Source organism: Budorcas taxicolor, chromosome 20 (assembly GCF_023091745.1).
Source record: "Budorcas taxicolor isolate Tak-1 chromosome 20, Takin1.1, whole genome shotgun sequence".
NCBI classification, from domain to species: Eukaryota; Metazoa; Chordata; class Mammalia; order Artiodactyla; family Bovidae; genus Budorcas; species Budorcas taxicolor.
The window spans coordinates 29,751,348-29,776,400 of NC_068929.1; the positions used below are offsets into that span (position 1 = coordinate 29,751,348).

The 25,053-nt window shown below is 37.8% G+C and overlaps 1 protein-coding gene across 1 annotated transcript in view; it reads right to left on the reverse strand.

Moving 5' to 3' along the window:
- ITGA1 (integrin subunit alpha 1) overlaps positions 1-25,053 on the reverse strand; it is a 164,932-nt gene that overhangs the window by 90,854 nt on the left and 49,025 nt on the right. Inside the window, exons 2-3 of the mRNA XM_052658983.1 lie at positions 11,029-11,149; positions 1,772-1,884 (exon numbers count right to left, since the gene is read on the reverse strand). Of these exons, the coding sequence (XP_052514943.1) occupies positions 1,772-1,884; positions 11,029-11,149 (234 nt within the window). The remainder of the gene's footprint in view (positions 1-1,771; positions 1,885-11,028; positions 11,150-25,053) is intronic.

Here is a 25,053-nt window from a genome sequence, read left to right on the forward strand (position 1 = left end):
AAGTTCCACTCACATTAAAAAAGGAAAAAAATAAAAAGATTAGACAGGAAAGGCAAAAACTTCTAAACCCTGCTTAGCAGAGTGTTAGAATATTTAAAAGTGGCAAAACTCAAGTTCGAGAAAGACTCGTCTCACTGTTCATGCCTATAATTTTTTCTTACTGTAAGTTTACATGGGAAATGGAGGCAGAGATTGATTCCTGAATGGTCACAGTGACATCCTAATCTGAACATAGTCTTTGCCTCGGAATCCAGTCTGGTTGCTTTGAAAGCACCTGGAACTGGTCTTGAATAATCTCGATTAGAGGTTTTAATACTAGGGTCGAGCATTCCTGGGAGGTTAGGAACTATAGCAGAAACTTTCCTATTGTTCTTAATCTAGCCAGTCTCCATGTTACTGTTGAAATTCTATTCCAGTTTCCAATAATGGAGGAGTAGCTACTATCAGAACAACCCTTTTGTAAACAACAACTATAAACTTTAGGAAAAGGAAAAGAAATATGGAACAATCATCCGAAGGCATTGGAAAACAATCCAAACCAGGCAGAAACTGGAAGAGAGTCTATACTTGTGAGGAGGTTAGCACGAGACGAGTTTCCTGTTTGTGTTTGTTTTCCCCAAGGGAAGGCCTGAGCCAGTGGCTAAACCTCAAATAGGATGCACAGTCTTCCTGTCTAAAAGAAACAGAGGACAGAGAATGGGGCAGTGACAGTCATGTCAAGTGAAGGGGGGGTATTTTGGAAAGGAAAGCCACAAGAGGAGAGTTTCAATATACACAGATATATTCTTTCCAAAGATCTAAATGACCTGAATTGTACATGTGCAGAGTAAACTTCACACAGCCCAGCTAAAAAATTAGAAGAATTGAGTAGAGATTTTAAGGGCTTCCCACTGCTGTTTGGAAATTGACTTCAGCCAAGTCAACTGCCTGCTAAAACAAAAAGTTAAAACTTTTCAAAGACACATAACAAGATCTAGAATCTCCACACTTATAATCCAAAAATTTAATCCAGGATACAATCCAAAGTCACTAAACATAAGAAGAAACAGGAAAATGTAACCTAACTCCAAGAGAAAGGTAATAAATGGAAAGTGACATTGAGATATTCCAGATGTTGGAATTATCAAGTGAGGATATTAAAGCAGCTATTAAAGCTATGCTCTTGAATATTAAAAAAAAAAGGTCATAATGAACAAGCAGGAATTTGAAAAAAAACTGAAAAATACAGCATCTTAAGAAAACCTGCAGAGGTTGAGTCATTTCCAAGGCACTTAATACTGTACAGAACACCGACAGGGTTCTAATTCCTACACAGCTCTAGCAGGAATTTTCTAGTCATGTTCTAACTATGGTATTTCAATCAAATACATATATTTCAATATAAATTTACCTTATGCTATTCTCTTTTTTAAAAAAATTAAATTTCTCTATTACAATTTCCTTAGTGTGCTATTTTCTTAAAAAAATACTAAGTTAAATTTTGTGGAGTAAATGTAATGAATAGGTTTATTTAGAAAATTTCTTTTGTGTTACTGCTGAGTTTACAAAGGATTCTGGACAATGGAGGCAGTTAAAAGTTACAGAACTAGTAAGACCTCAGTCTATGGCTATTCTATGATGAATTTCTACAGCAAATGAAAGGCAGAAGGAATAAAAATATGTGAATGATAAAAACTGAAGAATTTTTATAGATGAGTTGGTTGAAATTTACTTTCAGTGTGAATGCTGGGCATAGTTTAGGATCAGACTTTAACATATTGACTTTACATACCTGGGAGATCCAACTTTATGCAAGGTAATGGTTCGCTTCTCCCAACTGGACACTTATAGACATCTCCAGTTCTGTTCTTGGGTTGGCCAACTAAAGGAGACCCAATAAGCACCCTGGAAGTTAAAAGAGTCAATTAACATTTTTGAATAATGAGAAACATTTTATTTTTGTTACTGTATGACTAGTTCTAAGATGACTGACAGTAGCTCCATAGACATAATTAGAATAGTTATCCTCAGTAATTTAATGTTATTTAAAATAAGCAGAGTGTCTTCTCCAAATTGCAGATTGATTTAATAAAGAAAAAACAATAAAATATATAGGAGAGAGATGAGAATATTTTATTTTCTTGTATCATGTTACTTTAATATATTTTTTATTTGGTGGATGAAAGCATAATTATTGGTTAAGCCTGGTGCTGTGTTAGTTTACAAAACACACATGGAAGTATAAATGACTTTTTCCCAAGAGAAACTGATAATTTAGAGAAGTCAGGAAAAAGATACATTAGATCATCAGATTTAATGTTAGTATATGCTTAGTTTGTAAGTACTTAGAAAATAAAGATAGTTATGAGACAGGTTAAAATCACTTATTTTTTTAGACAGAAATATGAAAACATTCTAACAATAATTAATGGAAAAGTATAATCATGATTTATTTTAGTGCTGCAAAAGCCATTTAACAAAGTCCCCTATAATAACTTCAGGAATACAATGGATGAATGTAATTGAATGTTAAAATACTTGTTGGGATCCACAGCTGCTCATTCGTTTAGCTGGCTAAACAGCTACATCCAAGACACTGATTACTAGCAACCAAAGGACTCTAATTATGTACCCTAAGACTGTACTTTGGGTTGACTTAGTCTATATCTTTGTTAATGACTTAAGTGAAGACACAGAAAGCATAAAAGTATTCTTCAAGTAAATCAGTATACCTATGTGGGCATTCAGAAGTGTCCTAACATTCTGGAACAAGAAATTTAAACTAGTAAAATTTAATAAGAACCTATGTAAATAATTTCACTTATCTTGTGTACTATTATCTACATCAGAACAGAATGTGACAAATCTGATTTAACAGAAGTTCATGTGAAAAAGTCGTGGAAGATTTAGCTGACAGTGAGAAAACAGGAGCCAACAGTGTATTTTAGAGCCAACAAGGCTAATGCGACCTTAGGCTGCACTGCTAGAAATAGATGCCCTGGTCAAGGAAAGTGATAGCCCCTTTGTGTTCTGCACTGTCGGGACATGTCTGGAATCTCCAAATTAAGAGAGACATAGGCACAATGGAATGTATTTAGGAGGCTATGACTTAGACAGTTCACAGCCTGGTAATTTTGTCAGACCAGAGATGCTCAAGGGAAAGTTGGGGAGGTTTAGTGTGGAGAAAAAATATCTGAAGGAGAATTGAAAGGTTGCAAAGGGCTGTAGGTGGATTGGGCATGCCTTTTTAAATTTTTCAAAATTTGAAAGTTTGTCATATATAAAAGGGAAGGGATTTTTAATGGAAAAGATTTTTATAACAATTTTAAATATTGAACTGTTGAACAGAATACCTAAAACATGGTTGTGATATAATGCCGTTGCAAAGCCATTTCTGATATACATAAATAACCATAAAAATGTTCAAACCCTTTAACACATAATTTTTACTTCTGGGAATCTATCCTAAAAAATGACCTAAATTAGGGGAAACAAGCTTGATGCATAAAGATAATGCTTATAGGGTATATATAACCATGAAAGATTAAAAGAAATGTGATCAACAGCAAAATTAATTAATTACTGTAGGGTCATTCCATAGAATATTGTGCAGTCATGAAAAGAACAATAATTAATAAGACTGCATGGTAGGATAAAAAATTATAATCTAATTAAAAATAAAAACCTACCTAATTTATTGAAAACTTCTGACAACCTGAAGCAAAAGATACCAAATTATATTCAATGTACTTATAAAAGCAATGGTAATAATAATTTGGATTTATTGAATTTACACCATTCTAAGTGCTCTCTATGTCTTAAGTAATTTAATCTCCAGAAAATATAGCATGAACTTTGGTGCCAGACTTTCTGAGTTCAAATCATGGTTTTACCCTTTACTTAGCTGTATGGTTTAGGACAAGCCAGTTTTATTCTCTGTGCCTTAGTTCCTTCATCTGTCAAACGGAAATAGTAAGAGTAGCTACCTGACACAATCATCAAGAGCATGAAATGATTTACTATATATAAAATGTTTAAAACACTATGTGGCTCATAGCATGTGCTAAGTGTTGGGTTTTTTATTATCACTAACAGTATCTATGTAGAATACAGGTTCAAAGGGAGTACACCAAAAAACAAATTATATTAAGGAAGTTATGATTAGATTTTAGGGAGTTCCCCCCCACCAATATTTGCAAAAACGTTTGTAATGTGATTGATTAAACTAGTTTTATAGTTAAAAACAGTTTGGAGAAAAGTAGTAGACACGTTATGAAAGTATTTAAGTTGAAACTAGATAGATTAATTAATGTTTATAAAGAACATCCTACATGCTCAGCATTAACATTAATGCCAGGCCCTCAGAATATAAAATGGATAAGACACCATTTTTTAGGTGGCTTAAAACTTAGCAGAGGAGCAAATATATAGATGTAGGGTCATTCCATAGAATATTGTGTACTGATAAGGGTTACTTCTTTAGGCGTCTGGGCCCAATCTTGTGAGGAACGTCTCAGAAACCCCATGGAACATATATGAGCATGCCAGGAGCATGGCTGAGGTCCTGAGAGTAAATGCTACCAACTCACTAGAGGACAGAGCAAGAAGATGCTGAAGGCTAACATATAGGAGGAAGTAACACAGGATTTTAAGAAACGGAAGAAGAAGAAAGTCGGTAGGAGCGATCAGAGAGGGAAAGAGAGAATCCAAAAATAGTGACATCGCAAAAACCAAAGAAGGCAAGACTATCAAGAATGGGAGCCATAAGTGTCGAGCAGACTTCATTTTAAGTCACTTGGCTAAAAATGAAGGAGAAGGGCCATCTTTATAAACTTGGGCTTCTTTTCTCAAGCAAACCATTCAGGGTTTGAGGGGAGTTTAAATTTATTCTGGAGGAAACCTGATATGGTACAATAATAGTATCCAAGGGTTTGAAAGTGGGGTATATGGTTTGGAATTTTGTGTACCTTGGGATGCGATTTTGTCCCTCCTTGTCCTTCATTAAGGCAGAATCTACTTTTCCTCCTGTTGAAATTGAGACTTACTTGATAAAAAGAATGAAGCAGAGATGACACTGTGACTTCTGAGGATAGGCCTTCGGAGACATTGCAGACTCTATTGCACCATTTTTTGGAAATCTGAGACCACCATGCCATGAAGAAGCCTCGTCTAGCCTAATGGAGGATGAGAGGCCACGCGGAGGAGAACTGATGCTTGAGCAGACAGCAAAAACTCCAACAGGGGACTTAACCCATCAGCATGTTAATAACAAAGGCAGGAGGGAAGAGTGGTCATGGATAGCTCAGGCAAATGTGTGGAAACAGGAGCATGTGACCTGAACACGGAAGGTGATGAGGAAGTAGGGGTGACTGGAAGAGAGCACAAAGCTTCCTCATAACCTGCAGCAGGAAACTGGAGTTCGAAGGGAAGGTTCTGGAGTTTATATCTGAACTCTAGGGCAGTAGAAAGCCCCTAGAGTATGATGATAGTTGGAAATTGCCTGATATAACAACTAGAGCCATGGCCTATTGTGTATTCTGGATAAGGCAAGACTAGAGTGTGAGAACTCAGCAAGTGGTAGACTGTAGCAATAGGTCAGGACTGAGACAGGGAATTTGAGAGTCAGCATCAGTGATCCTGGGGTAAGCAGGACACAGGACATAAAGCAATTTTGTATATTTTTCTAGGAGCTATTTGTTCTGACACCAAACATGCAACTCTGGAAAGAACGTAGATCTCACCACTTAATCCTAAGAAAGCCTTACTTTTCCCAGGCTGCATATAAATGACAAGAGACTAGAAAAACACCAGTTTAGAGTTTACGGAATTTCAGGAATCTTCAACATTCTTAAGCCCCATTATCTTGCTCTATTTTTTCTCATAGCACTTAGCACGTTCTGACATTCAATCTACCTGCTTATTAGTTTATTATTTATGTTTTGTTTGTTGCTCCCCAGCAGAATGTAAGCTTCACAATAGCAGGAATTTTCATCTATTCATTCACTCATATATCTTGAGTGACTGAAACAGTGCCAGGTAGAAAATAGGCATTCAATAAATATGTATTAAATGAATAAATTATGACTGCATCAAATGCTGTAAGAATGTGAATAAGGAAGACCTGGTCACTCATATGGCCAACAAAAAGGTCCTAATTGTGAAGTTTTTTTTTTTTTTTTTTTTTTTTAGAGGCTGGATATTTTGCTTAAGCAGAATGCCACCTAGGCCTTTAGGTGTCACAGGAAGCATTTCCATGGGTCAAGAGTCCAGAGAATCCGTGTTGTTATAGAAGAGAACTGGCTTAAGGAAGACTGCTGGGTTCCAAATCCTGGCCCTGTCACACTTGTGTTAAACCTTCGGCAATTCATTCTCCTGAGTCCCAGTTTCCTGTCTAGAAAATGAGGATGTTAACAGTCATATGCACTCAAACACACAAGGTCAATATGAAGACCCAAAGCACAGTTTCATGAACTATGGACATTGTAACTTTAAATTTTAATGCAAGTTTGCTTTAACTCATTAAATTTAATTTATATTAAATGTCTGCTTTTTATATGACATTATGGCAATGATTTGTCTGAAGAGTAAGAGGATTAAAGAATGGATCTCATGTCAGAGAAACACCTGATAAACTCAAAGATCATCAAATTGAGAGAAAGACCTCTTCTCCATGAAGAAGCTCCAAATATAATAAAATGCAATAAACTGAGAAATGTTAGCTATTCATAATAGTCATTCTTGTCATTATGACTGTTCTTATATTTATTTGAAAGGTAGCTGTCCTTGGACTGCTGTTTCATATTTATATATTTTTCTTCTTTAAAAGATAAGTTTCCTGGAGATTGTTTCACATTTACATTCTTTCTTTTCATCTAACTCTTTCTTGATCTCCAAGCCAAAGTCTTTATCAGAGTACCAAGTACCTCCTGCCAGCCATGGAAAAAAAAAATCAACAACAGAGTAAGTGTTTGGTCATCTTAGAGAATGAAGTTATATAGCGGCCTCATAAGCTGCTGTGTTTTTGGTCATGAAAGGTAGTGGGTAGAAATGAGGTGAACCAAAGAAATGACAAGTTTGGCAAAGAGGAAATTTTAACTTCAAAAGATATTACTAACACATGAAAATAAATATTATATTAAAATCCATAAGAGAAAATTTTATAGAACTGTTCGTCTTTTTACCTCAAGCTTGAATAGGCTTGGAAACAGAGAATAAGTCACCTGAGCCCACTAGTAAACCCTACCTGGCACGAAGCAGGGTTCTTTAGGAAAAAGGCACGCAGTCAATACATTTTGATATATGTTGGGTTGGGGATTGGCTAGGGAAGTATTTTCATCATGAGACTCTACTTTGAAAAGACAGGCCAACTGAAGTCACTGAAGCCCCTAAGAATGGATGCTTGGATTAGCGGCCTTCAACCTTTATGGCACCAGGGACCAGTTTCAAGGGAGACAATTTTTCCATAGACCAGGCTGGTGGTAAGGGGATGGTTTCAGTATGATTCTCATTAGGAGCTGCCACCTAGAACCCTTGGATACACAGTTCACAGCAGGGTTCGCACTCCTATGAGAATCTAATGCCGCTGATCTGACAGGAGGTAGAGCTCAGGCAGTAACTGGAACGTGGGGGACTACAAATACAGATGAAGTTTTGCTGGTTCACCACTCACCCACTGTTCATCTCCTGCTGTGTGACCCAGTTCCTAACAGAAGGCTGGGGACCCCTGGTTTAGATATTACTCAAGGGAGTGAGAGCACATGCTGGAAGGAAGGAAGCAAAGAGCAACAGAGAATGGAAAACCCATATCAACATCTCATTTTTTCCCATCTGTCTGAGACCTTGCCATACTAGAGATCACCACTAACTCTGGAAGGCTTCTGCAATGCTGAGCACATTGGCTTTTCTTCTCTTCAAAGCAAAACTATTAAACCAATTGTATTTTTTGTGAAATTTTCGAAACCACAGTGCAACTATTTGGATGCTCCAGCTCAGGCTAATCATAATAAACAATGGCTGGATTTAATCAGAGGTATAATGTGTTCTGCTACTGAGAAAACATGTGGTTTCTGAGCCAAAGATATAAAGGTTACACTCCACAGGAAACTTCTGAAAGGTGAAGGGAGATAGGCTGCCTTTTCTGTTAGTTTTTCATGCTTTCCAAAGATATAAAGTAATGCTTTTCAAATATACAGACTGCACGTGTTATGGACCAACAACTAACTTAGGCATACTTGATGTAAGATGGATCAGGATGATCTTTTAAAAAAAATCTGAGGTTGCAAAGTTTCCAAACATGACCAGTAGATATGATTTATGCCAGTGCCCACCTCTGGAGAAAATAACAAAATCCATGTTCTCCCAAATATGTCAGTTATTTTATAGTTCATTTCTTAAAATGTCTGCATCCTGTCTGATTTTATAAACACTTAAGAATATACAAACATATACTAAAATTTATTTTGCATGACCAGTGTCTGGATATTTTTAGAATGGTATGTTGCTATCACGTCATTCTTAAAGATTTGAATATTTAGATATTTGTTCAGTTGAATTTAGTTCAGTTGCTCAGTCATGTCCAACTCTTTGTGACCCCATGGACTACAGCACGCCAGGCCTCCCTGTCCATCACCAACTCCCAGAGTTTACTCAAACTTATGTCCATTGAGTCAGTGATGCCATCCAACCATCTCATCCTCTGTCATCCCTTTCTCGTTCCACCTTCGATCTTTTCCAGCATCAGGGTCTTTTCCAATGAGTCAGTTCTTCGCATCAGATGGCCAAAGTATTGGAGTTTCAGCTTCGGCATCATTCCTTCCAAAGAAATCCCAGGGTTGATCTCCTTCAGAATGGACTGGTTGGATCTCCTTGCAGCCCAAGGGACTCTCAAGAGTCTTCTCCAACACTACAGTTCAAAAGCATCAATTCTTCGGTGCTCAGCTTTCTTCACAGTGCAACTCTCACATCCATACAAGACCACTGGAAAAACCATAGCTTTGACTAGATGGACCTTTGTTGGCAAAGTAATGTCTCTGCTTTTTAACATGCTATCTACGTTGGTCATAACTTTCCTTCCAAGGAGTAAGCTTAGATATTTGTAGTTCATTTAATTTTAAATTCAATTGGGCACACTGTTTTTGTTTCCCTGATTTTCACACCTTTTCCATAAAATCATTGTAAGCATGGAATGTCAGAATGGAATTAAAATATCTGATATCCATATATACGTTCAAATGCTCATGAGCTTTCATTCACATTAAAATATAAAGTCTAAAACTATGGAAATAGTTATTATCAACTTTACTTTTGTAATAGAGCTCTAATAAGAGTAACAGCCCTAGATAGTGAGTGGAGACTTGAGTTCTATTTTTTGCTTTGGCCCCAAATAGCTATATTTCCCTAGGGGAGTTACTTTAAAAACAAACTTTACTGACGTATGAATGACCACTTTAATGTATACGAATTGATGAGTTTGGGGATAAGTATATACCCTTAAATCTATCACCACAATATATACCATAAACATATCCATTACTTCCAAAAGTTTACTCATGCCCTCTTTACTAGTAGTAGTTAGTATTACTATTATTTTGTGATAAGAACACCTAACAAAAAATCTACATTCTAAGCAAAATTTTGAGTATAAAATACAGTATTGTTAACTATCTGGAGAAGGAAATGGCAACCCATTCCAGTGTTCTTGCCTGTAAAATCCCATGAACAGAGGTGAGGTGCCTGATGGGCTACAGTCCATGAGGTTGCAAAGAATCAGACATGACTGAGCAGCTAACACAGACTGTTAACGATAGGTGCTATGCTGTATAGTGAATCTCCAGGACTAATTCATTTTGCTTAACTGAAGCTTGTACCCTTCGATTAATGCTTTCCTGTTTTGCCCTTGTTTGAACCCCTGGTAACCACCATTCTGTCCTCTGTTTTTATGAGCTCGATTATTTTAGGTTCCTCATATAAGTGGGATCATGCCGCATTTGTCCTTCATCTGGCTTATTTCACTTAGTAAAACGTCCTCCAGGTTCATCCATATTTTCTTAAATAGAAAGATTTTCTTCTTATTTAAGGCAGAATAATACTCTACTATATATGTAAAACATTAAAAAAATCTATTCATCTGTCAATGGACATTTAGATTGCTTTCAAGTTGTGCTCTTTGTGAATAATGCTGCAATGAATATGGGAATGCAGATATCTCTTCAAGATCTTGATTTTCATTCCTTTGAATATTTACCCAGAACTGGGTGAAGTGAAGAAGTGAAAGCGCTCAGTCATATCCGACTCTTTGGGACCCAATGGACCGAAGCCTACAAGGCTCCTCTGTCCATGGAATTTTCCAGGCAAGAGTACTGGAGTAGGTTGCCATTCCCTTCTCCAGGGGATCTTCCTAACCCAGGGATCTAATCCAGGTCTCCTGCATTGCAGGCAAATTCTTTATCAACTGCACCAGCAGGGAAGCACTTTTATACAAGCTCTACTTAAAAAAACTCACTAAAAATTATATTAACTACAAAGCAAAAGAGCTCTAATATTAATTTTGTATAGTTTTCAAAAGATAAATATGCTTTAAAAAATCATACTAAAGTGAACTTAACCAATATTAAGGAGTTTAAAAGTGTATAAAATTCAGTGAGGTTCATTATAAATAATAGACTAAATTCAATAGGTAAGTAAAGTACTAAAAATATAAGCCTCATGTTATATTATCTCACATGCTTCCATATACCTTCTGTTGAATTTCAGCTAGACTAAAACGTGGACAAAGAACTCTTGCCAGAATAACATAATAACAAAACAATGACTATTTTGAATAAGGCCCTTCCTTTAGGTCAATCCAGGTTTCAACATAATCACTAACCACAGCTCTTAATATTGCCAAGGATTTTTTCCTTTTTCAATTTCTATTACCAAATGATTAGACTACATTTCCTACCATAAGTGATTCGTTCTAAGTCTCATTCATAAAGCAAACTGTAACCAAAAAATATTTTCCATTACCTTGTAGAGAAAACTAAACAACAAGAAAACCCATTGACTTACCATTTTCCTTCTTCGTTTTCATATTGTTGGACCGTATATCCAAACATGTCCTCCACTGGGCCGCTGAAAGTCATTGAGTTTTTCACATCAACATTGAATGACACACAGAAGCCTAGAACAACTTTAAGAGAGGAAACAAACATCCAGTTACACAGAGTTAACTATGATTCCATTGTGTTTTGAATTATTAAGGCATTCTTGAGGTTACCATTCAAAGCTGCTGCTTATTAAAAAGAGCAATGATGCTCAAAGAATGGGAACAACCAGAAAGGTCTGCAAAGGTCTGTATTACTAACTGGAAATCAACCTAAGGACTTTAAAGAACATCAGTATTAACATTTGAACAAATTCCATAGTAATTTAGGATCTGTACCATTCCCAGAACCAAAGATTTCAGAATGTGTGGGAAGGAGCTGGCAGAAACTCATATGACTAACGCAGTCACAGATAGTTTTCCAGTAGTTATCCCTAGATCAAACCATGGCCACTAATGAAATGTAAACAGCTTTTTTTTTCCCATTTTGACTACAGATGATACAAGCATCACCATTTAAAGCCTTGAAAGAGGAAGCTTTCTCATTGCTTCTTCAAAAAAGAAGGCAAGCTGTTTCTACCCAGAGATGGCCTCCTATGCAGGCTTGAGGTTTGCTCTGCTTCCATCTCTGAATCAAGCAGGGGGTAGAAGCTTGTACACTGAAGTCTCCTTATTATGTTGGTGGTGATAGCCTCACAGGTGGAGAGGCTAAATACGTTGAGATTAAATTAGATGATTCATCTAAAGAGTTTACTCAATGCCTGGTGTGTTAGTTGCTAAATCGTGCCCGACTCTTTGCGACCCCATGGACTGCAGTCCACCAGGTTCCTCTGTCCATGAGATTTTCCAGGCAAGGATACTGGAGTGGGTTGCCACTTCCTTCTCCAGGGGATCTTCCCAACTCAGGGATCGAACCCGGGTCTCCTGCACTGCAGGCAAATTCTTTACCGACTGAGCTACAAGGAAGGTTGCTGCTGCTGCTGCTAAGTCACTTCAGTTTTGTCCAACTCTGTGTGACCCCATAGATGGCAGCCCACCAGGATCCCCCTTCCTTGGGATTCTCCAGGCAAGAACACTGGAGTGGGTTGCCATTTCCTTCTCCAATGCATGAAAGTGAAAATTGAAAGGGAAGTTGCTCAGTCGTGTCCGACTCTTCGCGACCCCGTGGACTGCAGCCCACCAGGCTCCTCCGTCCATGGGATTTGCCAGGCAAGAGTACTGGAGCGGGGTCAATGAAGGTTAAACCTCTTCAGTTTTTGTTTGTTTGTTTGTTTGTTTGTAGTTCAGATAATGGAAATCCTTTATTGGTGAGATTCTTTTCTAAAAGGGTTCTACTGCTGCTACTGCTAAGTCGCTCCAGTCGTGTCCCGCTCTGTGAGACTCCACAGAATGTAGCGCATCAGGCTCCTCTGTCCGTGGGATTTTCCAGGCAAGAATACTGGAGTGCCCTCCTCCAGGGGATCTTCTCGACCCAGGGATCAAACACGCATCCCTATGTCTCCTGCATTGGTAGGCAGTTTCTTTACCACTAGCACCACCTGGGAAGCCCTAAAAGGGTTCTTCAGTTCCGTTGCTGAGACCTGCTTGACTCTTTGCGACCCCATGGACTGCAGCAGGCCAGGCTTCTGGGTGGTGCCAAATTCTCTCAAACTAATGGTGTCAAATTCCATCTTTGGTACTGGTTTTTAAAGCATACTGGTAAAGTTCCAAAGTATTCCCCTCCTAGATGTAACTAAAAATTCTTCCTGAAGAATATGCTGTTATAAAATCACACAGCATCATAAGGTGTATTGAGATGATTAAATTCACTCTTTTGTGTTTTACAGCTACATGTAGACAGAAAAAATTTTCTTTCTTATTCACTGTATACTCTCCCATAAATATAACATAAATTCAGACTCTAATTCATTCCAGGCTCTAATTTATAACTTTCAAATTTTGGTAACAATATTAAATGCTTATTTGATGCAGAAAATTGTACATAACTTAGAGAAAGTTATTCTTCATAAAAAGATATTCTGTATACTTATTTATAAAGTCTTCTTTTGATCTCCTGACCTGGAAGATCGCCCCACTTCAATATATTAAGGGCTTAACTATTAAGCCCTCTTATTTAAACAAAAAAATCCCTCATAGAAATAATTATTAAATACTACCCACATTGTAACTACAATGTAGTGAGATTTTTTTGAGAAGTACTTAAAGGCAGTGACTCTTATTCATCTTTCTTAACCTTTCTCAAAATCTAGCATGGCTCCTTGTATACAAATGGGCAATAACATATCCATAGAATGAAAGATAACACATTGAAGGAGAAAATGTGCCAGTTGTCAATAGACGTGGACTGGAACTACTATTTCATCTTAGTTAAGGAAGACCAACCTAGATAGCATATTCAAAAGCAGAGACATTACTTTGCCGACTAAGGTCCGTCTAGTCAAGGCTATGGTTTTTCCAGTAGACATGTATGGATGTGAGAGTTGGACTGTGAAGAGGCTGACCACTGAAGAATTGATGCGTTTGAACTGTGGTGCTGGAGAAGACTCTTGAGAGTCCCTTGGACTGCAAGGAGATCCAACCAGTCCATTCTGAAAGAGATCAACCCTGGGATTTCTTTGGAAGGAATGATGCTAAAGCTGAAACTCCAGTACTTTGCCCACCTCATGCGAAGACTTGACTCATTGGAAAAGACTCTGATGCTGGGAGGGATTTGGGGCAGGAGGAGAAGGGGACAACAGAGGATGAGATGGCTGGATGGCATCACTGACTTGATGCACGTGAGTCTGAGTGAACTCTGGGAGTTGGTGATCGACAGGGAGGCCTGGCGTGCTGTGATTCATGGGGGTCGCAAAGAGTTGGACACGACTGAGCGACTGAACTGAACTGAACTGAAGGAAGACTTTATGGAGATGGAAATTTTCAAGTTAGATTTTTAAGGATAGGGAGAGATACAGCTTGGCAGTGAGAAGAAAATGTGTCCCAAGGATTTGGAAGAGTCTCTGCAAGAAATAAGAAACAGGATGGGACAAATATGGTTACAAGATCACAGAGGGAGATTTGCCTGGCTGGTGTGGAAGATGCAGGAAAAGAATGGATGGGTAGCACAGGTCCATTTATGTACATTTCCTGTTCATTCTTCAAGGATGATGGCAAACAGCTGGTTACCATCTTCTGCATAATGGCTTTTCATGTATTTGAAGACAGTTTTAAACACTGTTCACTCTACTCCAAACTAAATAGTACATGTTCCGATTCTTTCCTCACAGTTTTTTTGAACACTTTCAACAGATTATTTTTGATATGAGAGACACAAAAAATAGTACTCTAAACAGCAGGATTTCTCAGCTTTGACATTATTGACATTCTGGCTCAGAAAATACTTTGTTACGAGGTCCTGCCTGTGCAGGGTAAGGTGTTTGACAGCATCCCTGGTCCCTGGCCATATGATGTTAGCAGTCCGCCCTGAGTTGTGAAGATCAAAAACGTCTCCAGACACACATGCAAAATCACTGTGAGCTGAAAACCACTGTACTATAGATAAGGAGTAGAAAAGCACTACCAATGATTTTTATCAAAGAAGGTGCCTGAAAATCAATTATAGTCTGCCGACCAGCAGCTACTTCATCACGTGGGAGCTTGCAAGGGATCTAGAATCTCAGGCCCTCTCCAGATTTCCTGAATCAGAATCTACATCCCAACAAATTCCCCAGAAAAAGACTCCTGTTCAGGTCTGAGAAGTACAGGTCTATAACATGGTACCCCTCTTTCATAATGTTGATGCAGGTAACAGAATTTACCTAAATTGAAACTACTCATCATCCTTTAGGAATACAAAGGGAAAAGGATTTCCTTTAATTAAGGTCAACCTAATTAAAGAAATTAATTTAAGAGGTCAACCTGTCTTGAAAGATTTTCCCTGAAGTTCATCATCTTCAGTATACACGTGCATGCGTGCTAAGTCACTTCTGCGGGGTCTGGTTCTTTGTGACCCCATGGACTGTAGGCTCCTCTGTCCACGTGATCTCCAGGCAAGAATACTGGAGTGGGTTGCCACACTGTCCTCCAGGGGATCTTCCTGACCCAGGAATCGAACTTGTGTCTCATGTCTCCTGCATTGGTAGGCGGGTTCTTTACCACTAGTGCCACCTGGGAAGCCCCATCTTCAGTATAAGCTTCCCAAAGGCTGTTTACAGTGCTTCTCAACATAAGACCAAAAGTTTTGGTTTCCTTCTGGGGACCTGTTTGTTTATTCTACATGTTGTGTGGAATGTCCGGGGGTGTGTGCTGAACTTTTTTTTTTTCATTTCCTGTCCTCAGAATTCCACAGGCAATTTGCCCAAAATGATTGTAAATCAGTTTCTTTCATGTTTTCTAAGACACCAAGGAGCCTGAAGCACAGGAGATGACATTAAAAAAAATAGTTTACATCTTGTTCTTTTGATTTAAAGGAGTGCATAAACAATAAAAGTAGCTTCTCGTAAATTTTAGTACAATGTTCACGTTGCTATATTCAGTTGTCTTGGAACTTCATGTACTAGAAGTAAAGCAAAATCACACTTATTTCTAACCAAAGTTTTTAAAAAAACAGCAAACAGACTGGGGTGGCTTCAGGAGCAACATGGGGAGAAAATGATGGAAAAAATACACAGACAATAATCAGAGGTCAATAATCAGAGGTTATGTGTTACACGTCACAAGCTCCATCTCATTTAATTGGCTAACAAGCCTACAATCAAATACCACTATTATCACCATTGGACAGAAGAGGAGAAGGAGGCTTAGGATGATAGAGAAATTTGCCTATGTTTCTTCAAGATTCCCAGATCATTTACATTAATCACTTTTTATATCTTAGCACTAAAACTGGGACGAGTTAATAGAAGGTAACATAGAGATGGGTTTAGAAGAGAGGCTACTATGAGTCCATGTAATTGCATCTTCTGAGGAGCAATTTGAGCGGGAGGCTCTTCCACAGTGGCCAGGGCTGGGAGCATGTTCAGAGCGAGGGAGGGAAAGATTGCAATAGAGAGAAGTCATGGCTACAGAGCTAGATAAACCTGCAAAAGGGGTTTCAGCTGAAACACAGGTTTTGCTAGAAAAGAAGTAGAAAGGCTTGCTCCCCTTCAAATACGGTGATGTGACTTGTACATCTAAGAGCCGATAACTGAAGAGGATGCTGAGACTGTCGGTATTGAAGGACAGCCCTTATAAAAGATCGGTTTGTGCAATTTCTTCACTCCAGGATGGAGTATGCTGACAACAAATAAGAGAAAGATGACAAATGAGAGAAAGAGCGGGAGAAGAAACCTTCAGTTGTATCATGTTTTCTGCTTACAAACATTTCCATATAAATAAAGGTATTGAGCTAGTCAGTAAACTAAGATTAGGAGGAGAGCAGTCAATACTCTTTTTGTGTGTTGAAAATTGGAGCTCAGAGGGGTTAAGTGATTTGTCCACGGTCAGGCTGTATTAGTAGCAGAGATAAGACATCAACATTGGTCTTCTGAGGTCAAATCATAGACTTTCTGTGACTACAGTGTGATTGAGTTAGTCAGGTTAATAAAAATAAAAAATAACAACCTATCTCAACAAAACCCTCATATGGCCCATGAGAGCTCTTAATCACCTTGTAGCTTTGAAATATTTGAGGATAACAAGCAGGAAATAAAGGGGGCAAATTCTGGGCTTCTCTAGCAGGCATTGACTCCCCGGTGAAGGAAGGTCCCCCTCTTGCACACATCCTCTGAGTTCTCAAAAAAGTCACTGCAGCCTGTTTTATTGTTTGCTTCTAAAAAGTTTGTCTTTCACAGGGTGATCCAGAAATTTTGATCTAGTAATATCTAGATTAGGGTATTTAATAGCCAGAGGGATTCTGAATATTTTAAACTCTAAGCCCAAGGCAATAGGGTATCAAATAAATGCTAACTAGGAATGTGTATCCAAATGATCTTGCTTTCTTTCAGCAACTTCCTACACATGTTTATCCAATCTAGAAATAACAGAAATCATGCAATTAACATTACTTTATTATTTTTAAAGAATGAAATGATACAGTATTGAGATAGAAAATAATACTAATGTTATTATATTACAGTTAATTAATGACTTTTAGAGCAAATTCCTTGATACTATAGAAAGATGGTGATCTTTAGAGATACATGAGCCTGGGCTTACACCTAGCCCTTTCACTTATATTATTTATTCAATGATTCATATTTATTAAACTACTCCAAAATATTAATCAAGTCTTTAGTTTGGGTTGGATATATGCTAAGCCCTGGAGACAGTTATAAAAAGACAGTGCTCTTGTTTTCACAGATCTTAGAGCCTAGCTGTGAAAAAAATGGCAAGTGAGCCCCAGTTTATCATATTTCAAATAAGGTTATAAATACCTTCCACGTGTTGGCTGCTGTGAGATATACAAAGTATTCACGTAGCAATAGAGAATGCTCGATACTCTACTGCTTTCAGAGGTAGAATTCAAAGAGTCAGTTTACCAACTGGCATTTGAGTTTTCTTTTAGAAGTGGATTTCCCTTCATTCTGATGACCATTTGTATCTTGAAAAGTGATACAGATGTGTTGTATCAATGGCGGCAGGACAGTGGGTTCATTGACTCATTTCAATAGCAAATTTCCTGTTTTTTAAACCCAGCTGCAATGACATCTGTAAAGAAAATCTAAGATGAGGGTGTCAGGCCTTCCAAATGGAAGGGGCAGCCGAGGAGGAGCACAGGCGATCCTGTCCTCTCAGTTAGATCTCTTGGATTCTCAGCTCAGTCTCCCAGAAGGTGATGCAGATTGCTGATGTCACCTAGGTTCTGAGTCAACCTCATGCCAATGGCAATCTACTCCTCTCTAATCGACTTCAAACATGATACTTGCTTTGCTAAGTTGCTTCAGTCGTGTCTGACTCTGTGCGACCCTATGGACTGTAGCCAGCCAGGCTCCTCTGTCCATGGATTTCCCCAGGCAAGAATACTGGAGTGGGTTTTACATACAAGTTCCCTTAAAGGTAAAATTTGATCAAGAGTTTAAGTGAATCTGTCCACAAAAGTGATAGAACTACATAATTCTAGTTGAAATCTGAGATAATTATTTTTACAGCATTGCAATCTTTAGAAGGAGAAGCCAAAGAACTCCAGTGGTGAAGAGATGGGAAGTAAAAACAGAATGAAAATAAGACAATATTAAAACCTTGAGCAGAAAGTATAGGATCAATATGTGTTTGGAAATGTCATCATATTTTCAAACATGGAAAATCTACATTTTTCTGGAAAAAAACACTCTACCCAACTCAGAGTCTCCTTCAAACAAGTGGAACTTGCCTATACATTATGTAAAAAGAAAACCTGGCTCAGTCAATCTCACCATCCAAAGTCCTTTCAACAGAAATGATGTAATATGTCAGCAAGATATCAACCTCCATCAGCAAGTCCAGAAAAAGCCAATCCAAATAAACACCTCGACGTTCAGGCATTTTCCAAGTTTCATCCTGGGAAGCTGCTTTTTAACTTCAGCTTGCTATAGTGAGCAAATTGTTTTGACTTCCAGTACTAATGTCCTGTGGGCCTCCAGTGACTACAAATGGTATTTGAACTTCAAAGTGAGTTATGTGTATAGTGTGGATCTGTATATGACTGGTAGGAAAGAGGCAAGGAGGTCTAATTCTTGGCGCACAGTAGGTGTTTAATACAAGTTTGTTAAATGGGACAGGATGGAATAAACAGAGAAATGAAGATTTTTAGTATAAAGGTCACTCTGGCTGTAAGAACTTGTCCCCTTTCAGAAGTGCTACCCAGAATATTAAACTCCAGTGGAGTGTTTTCCAAACATCCTTTGTTAAAAATCCCTCTTATAAATTTTTCTACATAAGTTTGTTCTTCTACAGTGTTTATTTTCCTTTGTAGTATCTACAGACATCTGCTTTTTTCCCCCCATATCCTCCCACCACAAATAATTGCCTGCTTTGCCAGCTCCTCTCAGACTCTGCCTTCTCCCGAAAATCTTAAACGGTCTCAGGACTCAATGCTGCCATCCTATCAGCAACATCTTTTGGCTCTGTGTTTTACAGGATAAAAAAGCTGTAGAACCTTAGGGGTCGCTGGATCTCACTGTGGGAAACACAACTTGTATGTTTGCGCAAGCAACATGAGCACGGAACTCTGCTTTCCAGCTGTTGGCATCCTGAGAGCTGAACTCATTACCTTTTGTGGCTACACAGCATGGGAGAGTTGCGTATGGAAAGGCATACTGCAGTTCGAAACAGAGTAGGATTGGACCCTACTTAAGTGTTCACTCAGATATATGACATGTGAAGTCTTTGGACATGTGAGAATCTGAGGGAATATTGTGTTTTTGTTAATGAAATCCTTTCAGTGAATTTTATTAACTTATAAATAATTTCTTCTCAGTGAAACAGTAAGTCATTGCCAGTTTTAAAGTTATTTTTGTTAGTATGTACAACAAGTACTTTTCAGGGCCAGAAAAACAAAGAGGAAGTATACACTATAAAATAAATGGTTTTCAGTTTACCTAGTAGCTTTAACTGGCAATTTTCAATTCGAGGCACTAAGAGATTCCATATTGATTCCTTTGTATCATTTAATGGGACAATTTTTCTGGATGGCTTTGTTGTTGGCTTTTGAAAGCCATACACATGTCCAAGTGTGTGAAGCATGGTTACTATTTCAGATACTTCCTTTGTTTCTCTGGGGACAGTGAGTTTATCCCACTTTTTTTTATGCTTATTTGGTTGATGTGTTTAATAATGGGCTTCTCGAGTGGCACCAGTGGTAAAGAATGGGGCCTGCCAATTCAGGAGACATAAGAGACTTGGGTTTGACCCCTGGGTTGGAAAGATCCCCTGGAGGAGGGCAGAGCAACCCACTCCAGTAGTCTTGCCTGAAGAATCCCATGGACAGAGAAGTCTGGCGGTTTATGGTATATAGGATCGCAAAGAGGTGAACATGACTGAAGCAATAGCACGCACACACACATGCTTAATTACTCCAATGAAAATTAGGCACTTGAAAATCATTCATATACTACTTCATGCATATACTACTTCTTTGCTTTCCTGACTCATCAAACTATCTGTTCTGCATACTAGCAAAAATAACCTTAGGACTAGCAATGCTTTACTGGCTCATATATTTCACTGAGAAGAAATTATATGTGAGTTAACAAAATTCACTGAAAAGAATCCGTTAATAAAAGTACAACCTATTATTCAGGTTCCTTCTTCTAAGGCATCAAATGGACAGAATGCATATGTTAGCTGGGTAAGACTGAATTCTGAAACTGAACCAGATAATACAAAAAGAGTGAAAAGTCATCCTCTTTTCTTAATTGTACAATTTGGAGTTTAGAACTAAAATTGTTAAAACACACCTCTGTGTAACAAAAATAACTTAGAAATAAATGTAAAAGAATAATCATAAAAATTTCAAATATATCTTGAAATCATTTATTTAGATTATTAAAATGTAAAGACTGAAAATTTAATGCTTTTTAAAAATATGATTGTTTATAATCTAACAGACATCCTTCACTTAGTGAAATTCCAATGTGAAAAAGTCAATTAAATTAGGCTGTCATTATTTAGATTGGAAAGTAATCACTGGTATTATGAGTCAGCTATAATATTCTTTCAAAGAGAAAGAATGCCTAGACTTTTAAAAATGTTGTGGTTCTTTATGCAAGTTCTTAAGAACACAATCAACAGATGAAATGAAGTCTAATTACATTTTAGTTTGCTGTGGATCATGAATGGCTATTAAACGTAGCTTGTCTTAAACTCTTAAAAAAAAAACCTTGTTATATTGCTCAGAAGCAGGAGGCAAAGTGTGTGTATGTGTGTATATACATAAATACTTGTTTATAAAAAATTAAGAATTTAAGAATATTTATAATATTCTTTTTGGAATACAATTATATAAATGCTTTCTGGTTTTGACACACAAGTGGCCAATTATTAACATTAATAAATTAAGGGCTTCATGAAGCTAACCAACAAGGTACTGTATATGACATATACAATAGAACACTGTGCAAACTTCAACAGTATATTGCAACCAAACCCAAAATCTGTAAGAAAACAATTATACTACACTTGAAAATCATTCATATATTACTTTATGCATATACTACTTCTATGGTTTCCTGACCCAGAAAACTATCTGCTGTGAATAGTAGCAAAAATAACCTTAGGAGCTAGCAGTGTTACTGGCTCATATATTTCACTGAGAAGAAACCAGAGTTACCTAGTAGCTTTAACTGGCAACTTTTAATTCCAGATACTAAGAGAGGATATTACTGATGCTCCTATTCCATTTAACAGGCCAATTTTTCTGGACAGCTCAGCTCTGCCCCTAATAATATGCTACCACTTCAACTAAAATGTTTCTGTATAACTATGTCCCTTCCTAGCTACTTATTATAGCAATTTTCCATTATATCATTCACTACCAAACATTCTCTTCATTCAGTAGCCTCTTGGTACCTCTGTTCAATTTAAAATGTATCTAATTTATCAAGAGGAAATAATGGAAGCTAAACAAATACAACTTGCTATTCACCTGAAAAAATTTGGAAAATAAATCAGAAAATATTTTAATGGATATTGGGATTTGTTTATAAGAGTTGAAAAAAAATCTCAGTAGCCTGGAATGTTGAAATATTTCAGAAGGCAAGTGTCAGCAGAATGCCCATTTTGTTTTCAGTGGAAAGAGATAAATTTTTTGATGCTTTCTTTTTTGTATTGAGATAGCACTAAACTATGTTTTCTTAGCTATGTTATTGCTAAAACCATGATGATCTTTCAGCACTTAGAACATAATAGTTGAGCACTAACATCCTTGGATTCAAACTCTATTCCTATCTAGTATCATCATCTTTTATATCCTTTCCATCAGACTATTAGGGTATCTTGAAATCAATGTACATATAGATGTTATAGTCAATATTATGAAGAACTGTCAGCCAATATTTTCCTTACATGGAAGCATTCTATTACTTAGAATCAAAACTCTAGTACTTGTACTAAGTGCTTGTTACACACAAGGATCTTAAAATTTAAGTAGAGGTTACTTCTGGACTAGAGGAAAGGTAAGGAAGAGAATAGGATCCAAAAAAGGATGTTAAAAATGTGGCTTTAGCTGTGTTTTAAGGGAAAATGTTTACTTCTCATCCCTGATGTTTCTTTTCACATGGAGGGAACTTTACAAGCTGCAGTATTTTCTATTTCTACACCTGCCCCACCTTTCACACCTAACTGATTGGTAAGTTTGGAAGGAGAAACTATCTGGGTATCTCTTAGAAGTGAGCCTGCCTACAGAAAAATGAATAAAAACAACCTCCAAAATACTCTGATCTACTCCTCCAGTGTCAGGCTCTGAGCTTGTTTCTGAAGTGTAAGTTGGCTTCATCTAGGGGTCAACGGTGGGAATTTCCTTTACCAGCCTGCTCTATTCTGACTCTCTGTTATTTCCCAGCTGGTTCTGACCTCAAGTGATAAAAAGATTTGCCCATCACTGAGATTTCTCAAAAATCCCAGTGGTGCTTATTTCTTAAGAAAAATAAACATACTGGGAAAATGTTTGTATTTCACAATGCTCTGTATTGGGTACATTTGTATTTGCTATGTTATTCCTCTAATTTCCTTTTTGGCTTGCAATATTTCATGATTTAAAAGAGCTTCTGGATTTTCTCTGTATAATTATACGTTTGAAGTTGTTCTAACAGATACAACAACTCTAATTCTTTGTAATTTCATTTATTTTCTTTTTCTAGTTTCATAGTTCCTAACAAAGAAATTAGAACAAACACAAAGCCATTCTCATTTCTTGGAGCTACAAGAAGGCAAAAACAAAAGAACTTGAATGCATGGGCTTAATTATATTTACTCATTTCCTGCTTCATACAGTCAGAGTAAGGGGTGAGGGGCAGTAGAAGAAGATACAGGAGGCATGCTTAGGATAAGAGGGAAATAAGATAATTTCAGAGGCAGACAAGGTCAAAGTGTGGTAAAGATTCGGCCAAACGTTTGCTGTGAGAACTGCCATATCATACTCATAGTCTGGTGAACATCACTAGGGTCAACTTGGAAGGGTGAAGAAGCCAGATTTGGGAAATGAAATTAACACTAGGATTAACCAACATTCATTGTTTGCTTAAACAAATATACTGGCCTGGAAAGGTACTGACTGCTAGAATTTTCACTAGTTTCTTTCCAGAATTTTCTCAATAATTGTTCACAGTCTAGTTTCTTATTTCTTATCCTAGGGCTGTGCTATTTATATGAATGGATTAGTGCCTCTTCAGAGAATTGCAGATAATTCTCACCACGGAACTGAGAGTTACATTAAGAAAGACACACATGTCCTGCTCCAAGAACTCATAGTTCCTTACTCTGTCTGGGAGAAGTTTAACTAAGGAGTATGGAAGTAAGTCAAGAAACACATACTGACTTTCCACTGCCCATCTACTTCACAAACACTAGTCTATCAGGGAAGATGTAAAAGAAAGAGGTCATCATTCTGTTGAGAACTCTTCAGCATGCTAGAGATGGATTGAATAGCTACTTATGAAAACATAAGCATATAAAGATGAAAGGAAAAAGTGCCAAGGAGTTTTCTAATTATCAGTAAAGTTAAACAGAATATAGAAAGATTAGTGGCAGATGAATGTGAATGCTTATTTGATAGTTTTCCTCAAGTACTGCAACATTAGAAAGCTTGCTGACCTCATCATTTCTCACCATTACATGTATTCTTTCCACTTTCTGGTCTTAAATTATTATTTGGATCTTTAAAGAGGCAGAAATTAATTCAACTGAATCAGTAACATTAACAAAGACTGTGCCCTGCCCTATGTCATCAATGGAATCTATTTCGTCAGAAGAGTCTCTTATAAGACATACATACACACATGCTTGTCTCAAAATTCATCAGTTTATCATTCTTTCTGTTGCTGGAAGTGTGTTTTTATAAACATATATTTGGTTATAATATTGTCTAAACCTGAAGGCAATGGCACCTCACTCCAGTACTCTTGCTTGGAAAATCCTGTGGACCGAGGAGCCTGGTGGGCCGCAGTCCATGGTGTCGCGAAGAGTCGGACATGACTGAACGACTTCACTTTCACTTTTCACTTTCCTGCATTGGAGAAGGAAATGGCAACCCACTCCAGTGTGCTTGCCTAGAGAATCCCAGGGATGGGGGAGCCTGGTGGGCTGCTGTCTATGGGGTCGCACAGGGTCGGACACAACTGAAGTGATTTAACAGCAGCAGCAGCAAGCCTTGGTTGGTTCTCAGAACCCGGTAAATGTTGTCCCACTCCCTAAATAGCATTACAGAGCCATTAAAAACAGGTCTCATTCTACCTTTCTGGTCTTATTACCACTTTCCGCTAAGAACTTCAAGTTATGGTTACTTCTTTATATCTACAGTTTCCTGAAACAGCTTGCATTCTCCTCTGAATCACTTCTTAGCCTGGGCACTTCTATCCATCTTTCAAAGTCTATCTCAAGGTCACTGCCTCCACTGATACTCATTCTTTCTCTATGTTCCCATAGAACCTTTACAAACTTATCCCATAGGACATATTAATTTATATTACAGTATACCAGTTTATCAGAGAAGGCATAGGCACCCCACTCCAGTTCTCGACCTGGAAAATCCCATGGACGGAGGAGCCTGGTAGGCTGCAGTCCATGGGGTCGCTAAGGGTCGGACGCCACTGAGTGACTTCACTTTCACTTTCATGCATTGGAGAAGGAAATCGCAACCCACTCCAATGTTCTTGCCTGGAGAGTCTCAGGGACAGGGGAGCCTGGTGGGCTGCCGTCCGTGGGGTCGCACAGAGTCGGACACGACTGAAGTGACTTAGCAGTAGCAGCATACCAGTTTACATGCTCAATTTCCCTGGTGAACTATAAACTACTTGAAGTTAGGAATTCATATGCTCATCCTCAACACTGAGCACAATTTC